Source organism: Pleuronectes platessa, chromosome 8 (genome assembly GCF_947347685.1).
Source record: "Pleuronectes platessa chromosome 8, fPlePla1.1, whole genome shotgun sequence".
Classification (NCBI taxonomy): Eukaryota; Metazoa; Chordata; class Actinopteri; order Pleuronectiformes; family Pleuronectidae; genus Pleuronectes; species Pleuronectes platessa.
Window position 1 is genome coordinate 27,995,571 of NC_070633.1, and position 16,853 is coordinate 28,012,423.

The 16,853-nt window shown below is 41.5% G+C and overlaps 2 protein-coding genes across 3 annotated transcripts in view; one reads left to right on the plus strand and one right to left on the minus strand.

The window, feature by feature from the left end:
- Positions 1-10,693, minus strand: part of slc36a1 (solute carrier family 36 member 1) — a 28,933-nt gene extending 18,240 nt beyond the window's left edge. The window contains exons 1-8 of one of the 2 annotated variants that reach the window (XM_053428608.1): positions 10,563-10,693; positions 7,261-7,392; positions 5,387-5,501; positions 5,006-5,096; positions 4,237-4,325; positions 2,447-2,536; positions 2,269-2,353; positions 1,110-1,337 (exon numbers count right to left, since the gene is read on the minus strand). In XM_053428608.1, coding sequence (XP_053284583.1) covers positions 1,110-1,337; positions 2,269-2,353; positions 2,447-2,536; positions 4,237-4,325; positions 5,006-5,096; positions 5,387-5,501; positions 7,261-7,297 — 735 coding nt within the window. In that variant the 5' untranslated portion in view covers positions 7,298-7,392; positions 10,563-10,693. Of the gene's footprint in view, positions 1-1,109; positions 1,338-2,268; positions 2,354-2,446; positions 2,537-4,236; positions 4,326-5,005; positions 5,097-5,386; positions 5,502-5,626; positions 7,209-7,260; positions 7,393-10,562 lie in introns of those variants that run through there. The other variant, XM_053428609.1, reaches the window with a different exon arrangement.
- A 933-nt stretch (positions 10,694-11,626) lies between these two features.
- atox1 (antioxidant 1 copper chaperone) lies at positions 11,627-13,583 on the plus strand. The gene is made up of 4 exons (XM_053429018.1): positions 11,627-11,784; positions 12,314-12,389; positions 13,223-13,369; positions 13,525-13,583. Exons 1-3 carry the CDS (start codon positions 11,746-11,748, stop codon positions 13,345-13,347), a joined length of 240 nt encoding a protein of 79 aa, XP_053284993.1. The 5' UTR covers positions 11,627-11,745; the 3' UTR covers positions 13,348-13,369; positions 13,525-13,583.
- Positions 13,584-16,853: the final 3,270 nt, after the last annotated feature.

Sequence of the window (16,853 nt, forward strand, 5' to 3'; positions counted from 1 at the left end):
ATGACTCTGGATTATTTTAATCAGCTGGAGAAAAAGAGCAGAGCCAGCTGGACTTACAGGAGCTGACGAGGGGAAACCTCTCTGTGATCTCACTTTCTATGATCATATTTTATATTGGTCTTTAAATAAAAGGTCACCAAAAGGGGACACAGCCTTAAAAATCATGATTCATAATGAGCATTAACACTAATATACATTCTGAGTTGAACTGCTCAGGTAAAATACGGTGAGATGATAAAATCAAACCAAGCGTGAATAGAAATTGACTCCAGACTGTTTTTCGAGACAGTCACCACCTTTATGCTCTAGTTTTCCCAAATCCCCCGGCTCAGGTGATTCATCAGTCACGGAAACACCTAACGGGCCACATAGATCTCTGAGAGCACGATCTTTGTGAGGTTTCTGATGCAAGAAATTACTTTTGTTTCCAAGGCAAGGCCGTTTCTCAGGGAACACGACTGCTTTGTATCTGCTAAGGGCAAAAGCTGCATGATGAAACACTCCACTGCTGGAAACCCAGGCAATCTGGAGCCTCTGTCACTACCAGTTGTCCTGTTATCAACATCCCACCCAGAAGCCAATCAACAAGGTAGAACCAGGGAGACAGAGCGCAACACACGGCCGTTTGAGATAAGTGGCTGTAAGATCAGAAATAGAATCAGGAAATAACTTTAAAAATCGCTCGAGGGAAAGTTACGATTAACCAGTGGGTAATAAGTAAAAGCTTCTATAAATAGAAACAATAAGGAAATTGTATTAACTGCACAAATACAAATGTGCAAAAAATGCAGTGTAGAATCCTCGTCATCAGATTTTGCTGCACAAATCATACTTTCTCACTTCATTATGTTTTTCTAAAGGTGCGATGACGTGTGATGATAAAGAGCAAAACTCAAACTTCCAACAACATTTTTTTTCCAGCACTGATATTTCCAAAATTCCAGTCAATCAAGTTTGAAGGAATTAGACATCTGACAGCATCTGTGGTTTGTTTCCTGTCTACGGTGAAGAACACACAACATTTGCATTCGGCTCTTCTCAGATGCTTTGGTGTCGTGATTGTGGAGGTGAAACACACACACACAGACACACACGCACACGCTTCTTACCGTGATGGAGTACCAGTAGATGAGAACCAAGCTGGCTGACATCACCAGGTTGGCCACCAGGGACAAGGGGGCCAGGTATCTCAGGTTGGGGGTGAACACCAGCAGGATGATGGCGGGCAGGAAGCAGAGCATGTAGAGGCGCGAGTCGAAGCTCGGCACCACCACCTCCGTCTGATTGGTGTAGTTCATGTAGCAGTTGAAGGTGGTGGCGTTGGCTGCTTCCACCACCTGGTGGAGACACAAGAGGAGAGAACACACAAGATATTTAACATAAGAGGAGGAAGGGAAGTGATTCATCTTCAACTTACTGCTGGAATTTAAAGGTCTTATTTCTGCCTTAGACCTGAAATGTTTGAATCCTGTTTCAGTCGTGTGAAGCACTTTGTGTGTTTTGAAAAGTGCTGTTTAAATTGTTTATATTGTTATATTTGCTTTTCTCAAGCTTCTTTTCTGTTCACATTTGTTCTTTTATCATCAGTTTGTCAGACACATGGAACCGAAATATACATTTTGATTGGTGTCATTGATCAACGAGACACCGCCATCTAGTGGTAAGAAACTGTAGCACAAATCCATCCAGAACTATATTAAAAACATAAAAATAACTTAAATTTATACTGTTCCTTTAAAGTCTTGACATTATGCGAAACGTAAACTGCAAATTAAAAGGCAGGTTTAACAAAAAATTGTTTTGAAAGTTTGAAAAGTTCATTGTTAGTTCTTCAATCTAACTTTCCAACAGCCAGTTGAAGAGAAACTTTGCTTCTTTAAGTTGTTATGGATCATTTAAGTGTTCAGATGAAGGTAGTGTGTTTAAATCTTTTCTCTATGCGGTTATGAAAGTGTCCGTTATCCCTCCACTGCTACTGTAAACTTTGAACGTACACTGGAAGCTGCTCACTCCGTCAGCGAGCATAAGTACATATATGGTCAATGCTCTTGCATAACTTTGGCTGTATGAACTAAATAACCTTAATGTGAGCAGACTAACAGAGTTTCACCCCCATTAAGTAAACAGACACTTTGGTTGCTGCTCTGTCGCTTCGTCATGTTAACAAGTTAAAGAGAGAAATCCTGTCAGAGCACTTCCCAGCACTAGTGTGTGTTTCTTATATGCTGAAGTTGTGGGTCAGTGTTTGCACTTGAGTGTGGTCGTGACCTGTTTGACGTTGTCGCTGAGGAAGACGAAGTAGACGCAGCAGAAGCCGAGCTGCGTGATGATGAGGAACACGTTCACGACTCGTCTGAGAGAGACAGGGACACAGATCGATGCTGTGACACAGCTGCACGCACAATAAGGTGAATTAAAGTCAGGATCTGTGAAGCGTTGGTCTCACCTTCCCCAATGGGAATGTCTCCTGAGCCACGACACGTTTTCCATCCCGTGCTGCATCGCCTCCCCGTAGGTGAGAGACGGCCGGTTCACCCTGGAGGAAAAACAGATGCCATCCTTTTACTGCAGCTGAGACTCTCCTAACACAGACGTCAGGGTCTCTACACATCAACAGCGACACAAATAAATAGCATGAAATTGCGAATCATTCCGGACACGGTGAGTTTCACCGAGTTAGAACTGAAGCACAGCAGCGTCAGGGCACTTTACAGGACGTCCGAAAGTTTGATAAACGGCTGCAACAGCTGGAACAGTCATGATAAAAGTCCCATTTGTTTGTAAACAGTCCCAGCTGTGTGCATTGGAGTGTGACATTGTCCACAACACACTGTTCTGATTGGTTAGACGTGTAAATGTCTGAAGCAAAACTTCGCCCAGGGTCAGAAGAACTAAATGTTGTGATGTCTCTCTTCATTGTGGATGTGGAAGTTGCTTTAACTGGATGGAGGTTCGAAACATAAACCTAAATTATGCAATTTATTCGCATGAAAAAAAGAAGTGTGCTGAGGCCTTTATCCTGCGTCACTGTTTGCACATCAGATGTCAGTTGTCTACTTTATCTTGTTCCTCATCTCACTTTGTCACACGGTCCGAAGCTGCTTGATACGACCAGAAAAAGACTAAACACTGCAAGTTGTAGGAAAACTTTATGCAGTGAAGATCAGAAAAGTATAAAATGCTTCATTTCAGCTGATTAGAATAACAGATGAAGGTTAGATAATTGTATATTTGTAGCTTCGGTGCTTAAATAAATGAAAACTGCTGCTGCTGCATCAGAAAAAGGGGAAGAAGAGGAAGTGGTGATTCTGACTCTGCAGTAAAAGAAGAGCAGAACCTTCCCACGACTGCTTCTCCTCCACATTTCTCAGAGGTTGAAGTTATTTCTGGTTTGTTGGAGACGTCGTTCATTCTCTGTCTGAGTAAACCTCTTTAATGTGTCAGGGGGGCGGAGCTACTGTGTGTTTCTACATTAACTTCAACACAAACAGGCTCTGACTGTTTATCACCAAAGTTGAAACTCACTAAACAGCTGTAAAAAAAAAAGAGATAACGATGATATTTTGCATTTATGGTGTCATCGGTTACATAATCTAATGGTTTTAAAGCGTTTGCTGAAGCGCTGCAGCTCTTGTGAGAGGTGGAGCTGATTACAGAGCCCAGCTGCACTGTGTTGTGTTGTGTGGACGATGACAGCCTCAGCTTTGTCCATATGCTGCTGATTACACAGTAGAAAAGGGTGGAGACACTTGAACAGAGTGTAACCTGTCAGCCAGCAGATGACAAACAAGCCAGTGTTGGCGCAGCGGGAAGCAAAGTAAACATATACTGTCGCTTTATAGAGCAAACACACTTTGGTTATTTGGTAGAACTAAGTCACAGTGGAGCTGCTCTGAGGAAACAGCATCGACAGGGAAAGACACAATAATTCCATGTTGGTTTATTAAATTAAGCTGCAGCCTTTGTGTATCAGTGTGAATGACAGGGACTGATTTCTATGATCTGCTGTATCAGTCGTGTCTGTGTAGTTGTTCATGTTCTTCATTCTCTCGGTTCAGAGCCACTTGTGGTTCATGATGTTGCTCAACGACTTTCTGATTTCAAACTAACAACCCGATCCACTGCTGCCCTAAAAAATGGATCTGTGTAATTGGCTGTAACTGTGTTTTCTTCTTATTTATTGTTATAAATAATAATGATTATGGTTAAACTGTAAGATAAAGTTGTTTTACTTACTTTATACTCAGGTGGTGAGAACAAGTGACCAGCAGCCTCATACAGTGAACTGCGATCACCCCCATGAACAGGAGGCTGATTGGTCCGAGCTGGACAGAGGACGACAGAGAGAGAGAGATTATTTATGGATTATTTATCGGTTATCATATTAAAATATATAATAACAATAATAATAATAATATAAAATATTTTAGAATATTTAATTGATTATTCCCCCACATTTATAGAGTTTTACAAACCATGCAATAATTGATTTATCAACAGCATAACTTCTAGATTAATCGATATTCAATATTGAAATGAATCCTCCTTTGTTCTAGAACAACACGGACTGTAGAAGCTTCACTGGCTTCTCTGGTTTCATGTCAGAACGATCTGAGAATATTTCATATCTCGTCAGCCCGTCTCTTTTACTTTGGTTCAACATATAAAGGATTTGACACAATAACCACAGATCCAAACACGACTCTGTGAAGACCAGTGAGCTCTGAACCACGATGATCCGGCTGCATGAGAGAGGACCGGGAAGATAAATGAAGTAAAAACCTTCCCTCATAACTAAGAGTCTCATTTGACTTGACATCTCTGTTCACTCGTGAGCTAATGTCTCTGGAGGTTTCTCCCTCAGGAGCTACTCCCTCAAACACCAGAGCTGACAAACTGCTCACTGTACAGAGTCTGTATCAGGTCATAAGTATCTGACAGGAGTGATGTCCGGACCTGCCGTGTGACCTGCTGTGATAAGATGATAAACTCTCTGTGAACTTACCACCAGACCTGCATTCTTCACAGCCAGAGGCAGACCCAGCAGCCCCGTCCCAATGTTCCCCTTCAGCAGGTGAATCAGAGTCTGACAGAACCTGGAGGAGGAGAAACACACAATTACACCCACACTACAACCAGATGGACCACGTGTCTATGACCTTTTCACTGTGGATACACGTCACACACAGCAAAGGTAGTTTTTGGTGCCTTGTAAACCAATGAACTGCAATTTCGTGATATCATCTGCAAATACCCACTCAATCAATATTAACACGTTTGGTGAAAATCTGTCCTTTCATTTTTGGATCTATTTTGTACACAAACACACAAAGACACACATTCCTAAACCTGCGCCCACCCAGAGTCAAAATACAAACACACTTACGAAGTTCCCGTCTGCCCTCCGATCCTCTCGTAGTGGCGCTGGGGTCTGGTTGGTCCCGGAGGCGAGGGACACAGAGCGTCCATTTCTGATGGATTCTGGTCGGAAAACAAAGTCCCTGTGACAAAGAGAAGAAAAGAAAAAGATGCCACAAATTAAAAATCATACAGAGATATCACAAAGACTTTCAATATAAGGTTTACCTCACAGTGTAGATGTTTTCCTCTCTTTACGTTTACTTACACAAGACAGAAATACTGCATGTGATGCAATTTAGAAATCCAGCAGTGAAACCTAATTACACAGCATGTGACTGCAAATGTCCCCTGGTCAGTGAGATGCTGCTGCACTCAGTCATTCTTCAGGTTAACTGAACACACACACTACTGCTGCCCCCCCCACCCACACACACCACTCCCCATGTAGCTACAGGGCAGGTTTGTTTACTTTATCCACCTCCCGGCCCCTCCTTCTTCACTACTGGAATATTCTGCTCCACATTCGACTAATGCCTCCATATATTTCATAACTGGAGAGTCATTTAGAAAACCTCCTGCAAAATTGAATTTAAGCTGAATTCTTAACCAAAATAGCTTTATTTATTATCAAATATGTATTTTTTTCACATGAGTCGATATTGATTCATATTGATTCATACACGTCACACTCTCGTCTCCTGAACATGTCTGATTATTTCCATCAATAACCATGAAGGACATTTAGTTCCATCCTGCCTCTGAGTTTCATGGAAATCCTATCAGCAGTTTTTACATAATCCTGCTGATAAACAAACCAAAGGGGTGAAACCTTCTCGGGAAGAAATAATCAACAATCTTCCACAGACAAGTCATGAGATTAATTTACTTCTAATCTGCACTTGCTTTCTGAAATCAGCCTCTTCTCACATGAACGTGAAGACGAGCGCTGCTCTGAGTTCTGAGTCTGATATCAGCTGTGCACCCGGCTCGCAGCTCAACTCGTGACTTCTCCAGTTTGCAGCAGCTTTGTTTGGTGTTGACATTCCAACAGGAGCTCTAATGTAGAAGCAGCTGACTGTGATCACCACATGAGGAGAACGTCTGTTTGGCTGTTTGTTCAGATGAAAGAACAAAGTCTCCGACTGGATCGTGGCTCTTATTTACTTTGTACAAGCACGAAGGAGACGCTGGGGAATATTTTTAGAGCAAGAGAGAAAATGTCTCCTCACAGCGTGAAAACTAAAGCTGGAGGGAAACAGAGAACATCTTTAAAACCCACTGCCCCATAATCCAAACCCACTCCTCCCACACGGCCTTGATGCTCCATGACTCTACACATGTTTACTGGTCCTGTTTTTTACGTAAAAAGTAAAAATGAAACTATACTGCATGTTTCCTGTCTGCTACAGAATCCTCAGCTGCTCTGTAAATCACTGTGGGTCCAGTGTTTCTGCAAAAACATAATTAAACGTGACGTCAGTTGGACTTTGAGGTTTAAAAGAGCAATAAGGGTCAAATCGTCCATTCAGCGGTTTCCATAATACACACGATAAAAACCCAACAACAGTATTTCTGTGTGCAACAAAGATAAAGTCGACATGTTCTTGTACAGACAAAGTAAGTGGTAGAAGAACACTGGCACAGCGTAGTGAATATTTAATTGGCTGGTGTGAACTCCCGTCAAACGAGACACCTGACACTCCATCACAGGGACCTGGTAAATGAAATGAAAGCTGCTTTGGTGATTCAGCGTCTACCTGCCCACAGGGATTACATATAATCCCAGCGTGTACACAGACCAAGTTACATCAACACTACCCCTCACCACGAAGCACTGGTTCAGATGTGAACCAATAACAACAGTGCAATGTTAGAGGTAGAAACAGTTGGTTTTAATACCTTCCGCTCGGGTGTCCACGTCGCTGGAGGCCATCATGTCGCTGGTTCGATGGACGACTGAGCGGTCGTCTCTCTCTTCCAGTCTCACAGATCCTAATGCTGACGGATCAGAGAGTCCAGCATCGACGGCTCCTGACAGCAGAAGGAACAAGTCAGTCGGTGTCAGATTCCAAAGCAGCAGCAGAACATTATGAGGACGTTCACAAAGAAAGGAATCTACAGCAACGGGCTGTGAGCTTTAAGTCACATGTTGAGCTTTCATTTCGTCCGCTTGGATTAACACCAGAAAACTGATCAGTTGTTGTGATGGGGAGAAGCTGGACATGTCTTAAATGTCCTTCAGGAACAATAGCAGTGATTACATTTCATTTAGCTGATGCTTTTATCCAATGGGTCTCACGATCAGTGCATTCGACCATGAGGGTACAGACCCAGGACAACAAGAATCAAGAAAGTAAAATTTCTTTTAAAAAAAGAGCAAAACTACAAAGTGCTATAAGTAAGTGTCATTTGAGTGCTACTGCCGTGACCTGTCAAATCAATAAGACACGTTTTAACAAGTTTAAGTCTTCACTCAACAAGTCAATAGAAATTCCTCATTCCAGTGTTAAAGTGAACTTATGTATTATCACCTGAATAAGAAATATTTTACCTCACTTACACAGAGCTATCTTTTAACAGGTGTTTGTTCTTAATATTTTCTTTTATATTATTTTTCCTACCTTTGTTTTGTCTTGTTTTGGTTTAAAATTAATATAATTATCATCATATTTTCAGACTGTACTGTTCTGGCATCCTGACGTGTTGCACCATCATGTTGTTCACTGTTATGGCAATGTCCATTCAATAAAGAACAAAAAATCAATGCTGGTCTTCCTGTAATTTAGTGAACAACGAAGATAGCAAGAGAACAGAAAGAACTTTGTTGCTGGAACTAAAAGTGGGATGTAAACTTCTGGGATCTAAGAATGAGAGAAGTCTAACATTAAGACTTCTGATACACGACCCAATTTATAGTTCAAAACCACCACATGCAGTTAATTCAACTTTAACAGCTTCAAAAGTTCCAACAAGACCGAAATCTATAGAATTTGAAGTTGTATTTTCCCAGAATCCATTACTTCACGTCTAGAAAGCAACACTTCCTTAATCTCCATGACACAGCCTGTCAATGTGTACCGACTTCACAAAGAACTCAGACTTCTAAAAAAATAAGGCTGCCTGCTAAACGACTCTGTGGCCTTTAGAGCTGCTGTGGAATCAATCGAGTGTTTATCTTCTCACATAGACACAGTCAACTATTGATTCTTTACACGTGGGAAACTAGATCAGAACAACTTGTAAACAACTATTTTTATAAGAAAATTCCGCCTTGGACCAATTAAAGCTTCTGCAAAACAAATACTGGAAAATGAAGCAGCTTCAGAATCTCTCTTTCGAGTACTAATCCTGTTTCTATTTCATATTGGCTCAGTGAACCATGGATTATTTTACTTTACTCAGTCAGACTTGATATTTTAAAGAAAAGCTGGTGGTCAAAGTAAAGTGAAACTCGACTCCTCCTGACAGTTCCTCTTTAGAATAAGACGTGGACCAGACGATTGGGCGGATTTCTACAGAGCAACGGAGCTCAGGACAAAGTGTCTGAGTTATGAGCCGCTCAGATCTTATCTCATCGGGCTGTGACATGAGAGAACGACACTAATCAACATGAGCCGGGTGTGGAACCTATCTCACCAGCGATTCAGAACTGAAACAATAACTACTAACAACTGAATGTTTGAAGAACAGGATTATTATTTGTAATCAAACAAGAGATATATTTCACAGGCTCTTCACAATGAAGCTCTAGAGGGAATGGAAATTATGTTTTTAATATACTTAAATTGTAATTATATTAAATACACTATTATAATAAGATCAGTTAACGACATGCAGCGGATATGAAACCGGTTTATGTCTGATATTCAATATGTGGCACCTACGTTATTTTCAATAGCAGCTAATCTGAAAAGTATTGTGGTGAAATGATTTCTTCTTTTTGTGAATTATTACTAAAATAAGTGGCAGAATTCCTCAGAGTCATTTGTCAGAGCCCAAGGAGACAATGCTGGATTTGTCCTGATGAAAAAGTCCCGAAACCACCAGAGGAGTTTTCTTGTTTTTCTCATTTTCTTTATCCTGTAACGAACTAAACTTCCTCACATGCAGATTGTGACTTTGACATTCAAAAGGTCTGAGTGTCAATATTTAAAACTGATACTGGAAGCCGTGTCAATTACACTAACACAAAAACACACACCACATCCTGGTTTAACAGGGTGTGGCCGGGCTCAACACTTTTTGTTTGTTACTTCAACCAGAGGTTCTGGTTTTTACTCTTTTTGTTGGTTTATTAGCAGGATTAGGGAAAAACAGCTTATTGTACAACTGCATCTTTCTGACGTGAGAGCAATGCATGATGGTAAATATCGCTCAGTTACTGACCAATATTTAATAAACTACTGTGCACGATGCATTGCACCTAATTCAGTGGGAATGATTTGAGTAGTTTTTGCGTAATACTGCACAATCTCCTGCCTGGTGGAGGTACAAGGAGCAAAACACTGAATGTAAACTTTATATAGCATATTTAATTAACCATATATTAAGTTATGTTCATTCCACCTGTAAAACTGAGAAAAACGAGGTATCCTCCAAAATAAATCTCATCATACAGAATTATCATTGTTGTTATTACTGCCTGACACGTGTGTTTGAGTTTATGTGGTTAGGAATTTAAGTTATATCGGTTTTCTTATCTATGTTTAAAGACAAGTAAATAATTACCCCACCTATAACATACTTGTACTATAGGAACCAGGACAGTAGTGTAGTACTCTCCTTAGTTCTACTGCAGTTCTTCAGAGTACTTCATGTATAAAGACACAAACACACGCACGGAGGATCCCCTCGTTCGAACCGGTCTTCAGTCCGGGTGGTGACGGGGCAGACCGGTGGAATCAGGCCGTGAAACTGCCCCATCACACGGGCTGGTGATTTAATGCGCCGCGCTATGAGAGCAGACAACCGGGGCTGTGAACTCGGGGCTGCGGTTCGATTCCGGGAGCTTAACCCGCCGGGAGGAGGAGATTAGACCCGAAGCAAACATCAGCTGCTCGCTACCTGTAACCGGTTTATCCACTGTTAGCTTAGCTTAGCATAGCCGAGGTGCTAGGATCCCCGCTGCTAGCTAACGTTAGCCTCCCGCGCTATGTTTGTGTCCCGGGTAAACACCCAGCGCACCCGGGTGAACCACCTACCTCTCAGCGGCCTCGTCTTCTCTCCCGGGTCGGATTCACCGGAGGCTGTCACCGCAGACCAGTGATTTTCATAAACATGTCCGCTGATTGAGCTCAGCTTAGCGGAGGAGGAGGAGGAGGAGGAGGAGCAGGAGGAGCGGGACTGCTCGGCGTCACGTGACCTGCAGGGGGCGCAGCGTGGCCGGCGGGGATCGACGTGCTGTTTCCATGGAGACGCCGTTATCCTCTTGAATATTTAAAACTTGTATAAACATGTTATATTCAGGACAAAGCTGGTACGTTTAATAATCATAGTTATATTAATATCACTACTGATAGTAACAATAATCATGTAAGGTTGAAGGTTAGGTTCATTCATATGTTTATGTAAATATACAAATACATGTTGTTTGTTTTATATGTTTTGTTCTAGTTTTTATATGCTATATTTAGATTATTTATTGTGTGGTTTGTTTGGTTTTCTTTCTAAATGTTTTTGAGCATAGTTAGGAAAAAAATGCCATTGCCAGCAACTGCTTGTTGTAATTGTTGTGCACATGACTAATAAAATCGTAAATGATACAGATATTTACACATTTTAATAAATATGTAAAATTTAAAATATTTGCATGTGTTTTCCTAATTTGAAGAGCGTCCACCGTACTTTTATTTTGAAAACCATGCAGCAGAATGGAGGCGCTTGTTTTGAGCACCGGAGCAGCCCAGTGATGTGGCAGCGGCGCTATTTCTGTGCGGTTTGTTCTTCTATTAAAACTCACTTCCTGTTGAAGGATCAGTTTAAATAAATAAAGTGAAGACAAACAAACTTTTTTTTTTTAATTCGGCTCTTAAAAAAGAGAAACATCCGGGAACTCACCGAAGTTTCACATCAAGTTAGAGAGAATACCTTCAGAATATAAGCGGAAGTGGAGTTTTTTCCAAAATCGTATTAATAAATTAGACAGTTTAATCGTTAAATCCTTCCTATATATATAAACGCTTTAATAATCTGTTTATACTTGACTCCATTGCAACATATACACATGTTCATTTGTACACAGTGAACTCGTCCTTTTACTTCGCCACCGGAAATGCTGCCGCTCATGACGTTGAGCTTGATGCTAACCAGGAAGTGACCATTCCTTCAGGTTCCTTCAGGTTCTGCAGAAGCTGAGAATCAATCCGAGGTGAAAGTTCACATCTGATGAACAGACGTTTTCAATACAAGACTTCAGACATGACGGTGAGTTCTTCAAACTGCTTCATCTGACCTGTGGTGAAAGTTAGCTTGATTTAAAACAGCGTGTCCCGTCCGGGATGCTAGGTAGCATGTATGCTAACCGTGCAACTGGACCTTTAATACGTTATCAGGGTTTTTATCGATTCTACGTTTAAATCTCATTACATAAAAAGGTTAAGTGTTTAGATGTTACGTCACACTCGTGTTGTTACAGATGTGTGACGTGCTAATTGTGTCAGAGATTAATTATTTGTGTATTAACATGTTAAATTATTGTTATGATGATTCATAGTTATTTCGTTAATACCTTCAGCACTATATCAATGTTTATGTCAGCTGAATATTACGTTTTTTGACTTTTAGCCAAATAAATCTAGACATTTGACAATTATACAAACAGAATAATATTTAATAGATCAACAGTTGTGTCATTGTTGGATTGTTTCTGATCTAATCTGATCTCAGAATGTGAACCTCACTTATTGATCATCTGTATAACTGTCAGCTGATGATTCTACGTGTTCTCCGACAGAAACACGAGTTCGAGGTGGCGATGACGTGTGAGGGATGTTCAGGAGCCGTCACCAGAATCCTCAACAAACTGGGAGGTGAGACCAAGATGTGTCTTATTCTTTTTCTTCTCCTCCTCCCCCTATTCCTTCTTCTTCCTCTTCTTCAAACTCACGGATTACGTAATCGGGGGGGGGGGGAGGGGACATGGAAGCTCCACACAAATGCCCTGACAGTGCAAACCACTAAACTACCCTTAGACCTGAACTCCACAACCTTGTTTGTCTAGTTTCTTGTGAAAAGCACAGAGATCAATATAAAGTCGTCTTCAGCTCTTATCACTCAAATATGTGGTAGAGGAAAAAACATCACAGATAGACTCACATATATTATCTGCCAACACGTAAAACTAAGTTTTAGATTTAGTGTCTTGATTATCTCAATGTTGCCTTTGCTAAATACAATGAAATGTTTATATAACTTAAATCTTCCCTCTGAAGTGTCACAGAGAACTCAAAGTGAAAGTGCAGTTTCAGGTTTTCAGAAGCACCTCATGACTTGTTGGCTCTGAACGTCGAGTCGTCCTCGTGTCACCTGAAGCAGCGATGATTCTTTTATTTTAATTGGCTCAGTCCTGAAAACATCAGGTGCCTGAGTGACACTTTGTGTTTGTCCAGCTTGTACCAGTCCGACAGTCTGTGGTGTGACAGACTTTTTTAGATTAAACACACCTTAGTTAAACATCTTCCTTCAGAGTTCATCAGTCCACAGAGTTAAATTAGAAAAGAGATTTTAGAATTCAAGTGTCTCACAGTGAATCTTCTCCTCTGTACAGTTCAGTGCTGATCATGTGAGACACTGCAGCTTTCCATCGTGCTGCTGTCGTCTCATGGAAATAAACAAAGTTCCTCTTTGTCTCCTCTGCTCACAGATGTGAAGTTTGAGATCGACCTGCCTAAGAAGCTGGTTTGGATCGAGTCCGACAGAGACGTGGACTTTCTCAAAGAGACGCTGAAGAAATGTGGGAAGGAAGTCAAGTACAACGGCACCAAATGAAGGAGTCTGCTGCTGCTCATAGGTGAAAATCAATCATTGAGACTTTTATTCAATTTATTCTCCTGCAGAAACAGCTTTGTCTGAATTAGATGCAACAAATTTAATTGATTTACTCGTATATAGAGAATGATTAGCTGTTGTTTTTAATCTGCTTGTGTGTGTTTATGTTTTCGTTAGGAAATCATTGCTGCTAATGCAAAGCAAACATTTATAAACTGGAAGGAAGAGTCTGGATCCCCCCCCCCCCCCCCCCCCCCCCCCCCCCTCCTGAAGCTGATACGCACAACATCCCCCCTGGATGCATGACAAGAACAATAACCAACACACAATGATGTTAGTACTTGTTATTTGCAGCAATGTATTTGTTATGTTTGTGTTCATGTTGTCCAACACGGTCGCCTGGTCAATGAAATTAATTTACACATTTCCATGGAAGTCATTTTTGTATATGTTGCTCTTTTATCTAAAAAATAACAGGACTCCATATATGTTCTTAAATAATTGTAAATTTCAGTTGTCAAAAGAAAAGATCAACACACAAACAGATATGTGAAGCATTTAGTTGCTATTTTCATGTTTATTATGAACGTGATGATTGTAACTTTAATGACATTAAAACAGAAAAAAAGATTATGTCAAACTTCCTTTGAACCATATGAAGAACATTCCCTGGATTATAAAACATTCTGCAGACTGTAGTCGTTCTATCAGTATTATTGAATTTGTTGTGGGATTAACACTAATAGATGGGGACTTATGTGGTGAATATCTGCTATGGTTTTGGTGATTTGCAAACACACACTAATGTATGAAATTCACTCTTTGGTTACTTTAGGAAAACAAACACCATCTTCTGGGTTTTATTACAATCATCTGTAAAAGGAAATAAAATCAACTCTGCCTCAGTTTGTTAGTTTCCTGTTTTATTTCTTTGTCTAGACAACTTTCACTGGAGGAGATGTGATGATTAATAAACTGTCAAACTTTAGAGAAATAATTCTGCTGAGGATCTAACAAAATAAATATGTCTGCTGCTTTTACAACCCAGATAATAAACAAGTGTCTGTGCATAAAAATCGAGCTGATAGCCAAACCAATTCATTTCCCTGCAGCACAGCAGACATACTTCTCTACAAATGAATAAAACAAACGCTATTCCTCTTCTATCCCTGATGAATCTGTTGTTGCCACTGTCCTGTCGGTTATTCAGGTTTCATAATAAACAACACAATAATACTTCAACCACCAGGTGGCGCTATGTGCCCAAGCTGTGCCCACTTGTCTGATGTTTTCTACAGAAGCGCCTGACTCCTCTCAACTGCAGTTTAATAACAGCAGTAAAAAACAAAGAGGCTTCTTTTATTCAGTGGTGAATATTTCTCGCTGTAGTTTTATTTTAATTGTATCTTCTGGCTCTTTTCATCAAGTTTATATTCTTACATTTCATATTGAAATGTGCAGCTCGAGGTTCAGAGGTCAAACGAGACGACGGCTGCATTTCACTGAGTTTATTTTCACACTCATTCAAAGTGCAGACACAGACCACAGAGGAACAGGATGAAGATGAGTTAAAAAAGTTAAACTACAGTTTCCTGATAATCCTGAGAAATTTTACATAATAAATACACACAAAGAAATATACTTTAAAGTGTAATAATATGAACGTGATGATCTGAACGTCATCTGTCTGGACTCCTCAGGCTGCCATCACGGTCATGTCCACCGCTCCTCCTCTCTCCGCCGGCTCAACGCGGCCTCGGTCTCCGTGGACGAGCCCCAGCAGCACCGTCACCAGCGAGGCGTAGAAGATGGTGGCGCAGCAGATGTAGAAGGTCCAGCCCAGGTGCTGCAGCAGCTCCGGATCCTGCTGCTCGACCGACACCAGGAAGGAGACGAGAGCGGCGGCACAGAGCGCGACTACGAGAGGGAGGAGGCAGATTCAACTCAGAGTCTTACTGAGGCTTCATGTTTTATAAAACTGTAAACATGCAGCTGCAAGTTAAACCACCAACTAGCTGGTTTGTGGATTTGTCAGTGATTTGACTTTTTACTACACAGTTTAAGAAACAGACATTAAATAGAGGGACGACATGACAGCTCCCAAAAGTGAAGCCAGAGCGTCTTGATCGCCCCCTGCTGGCTGGCTGCAGTATAATTCATAAACCCTGTCTCCTCCATGTCAGCAGATGGGAGAATTATCCTTCATAGTTTATACAATATTTCTGCAGCAGATTATTAATTCACGGTAGTTTGAGTTATAGATGCTGGACTAAAAACATCTAAATAACCTGATCAGACCCATGTTTGCAGATTAAAGCCGGTGAACGGTGATTTCACAAACATCTCCGACCCGGAAGCCGGAGTGAACTCCCCCCCCGACATCATCCACTGACCTGCTCTTGATCTACGACTCCGTGTTAATCTGCATGTGCAGGAACAAGCGAGGGATTGTGTTTGTGGAGCTCTGATGCTGAAGGTTGGATAACTGTTCTCTGAATTAAGGACGTGTGCAGTGACCTTTGTGTGTGTGCGTGCCTGCTTTCAGATTGTGCGGCTTTAGGGAGTGTAGTGTTTTACTGGAGGTGATGTTGAGGAGCAGAGCGGCGACGGCCTTCCTCCCTCGGCTCAGAGCCGGTCGGACCGCGAGCAGAGCGGTGAGAGACAGCAGGCTGGACGCAGACAGGAACATCCAGGACAAGCTGTAGCTTCCTACAACAACAAGGTGCAAGATGGTGGATTAACCTGCTGAGTCGACACGTGCAGATCATGTCGTGGGTCAGCTGACGATACAAGAGTATTTACAACTCGTGTTCGATGTGGTCACGATGAGAACAAAACCGTAGACTATGAATAAACATGGAGACAGACTCAGATAGTGAAGCCAATGCTGAGGGGCCTGATATCTGTCTTCTGGGGTTTGACCAACAGAGGGCCACTCCTGTGTTAATGTCTCAATCTCTAGTTTCAAGTCTTCTTCAAACAGCTGATGTTCACTGAGTTAATTATGATCATTTAGAGTCAAATAGACCATAAAGGTAGGTGTTGGGGGCGTGTTTACCATGTGATTGTACCGTCCAATGGGTTCAGTAGGCAGGTGTAAGTGGGCGGGTTGTGCCCTATAGCTGTCTGTTAGGCTCCACCCCCTGGATTCAAAAAACTAAGATGGCGCTGAACAAAAGGTCAAACTCGCGGCTTCAAATCATTTCACAATGTCCAGAGGAACCGACTTTTACATTTTGTTCTCACATCCAGAAGAATCCTGGAAATCTCAGGGAGACTTCAGGACTTCAGTGCAGGTCTGAAAGCAGCCAACGACAAACTGATCTCAGATCTGCACGATCTCAAGTCTCTGGTAGATAGAGGAACCAGTAGAACTCCAGGAGTGCTTGTTTGAAAGCAGCTTTACATTAAAACAAGAAGAATCATCTGAAACAAATCTTTTAGTGAACAAGCGGTGGCGTCACATGGATCTTACCCAGCCAGGCGGGAAGCGTGGTGCAGCTGGA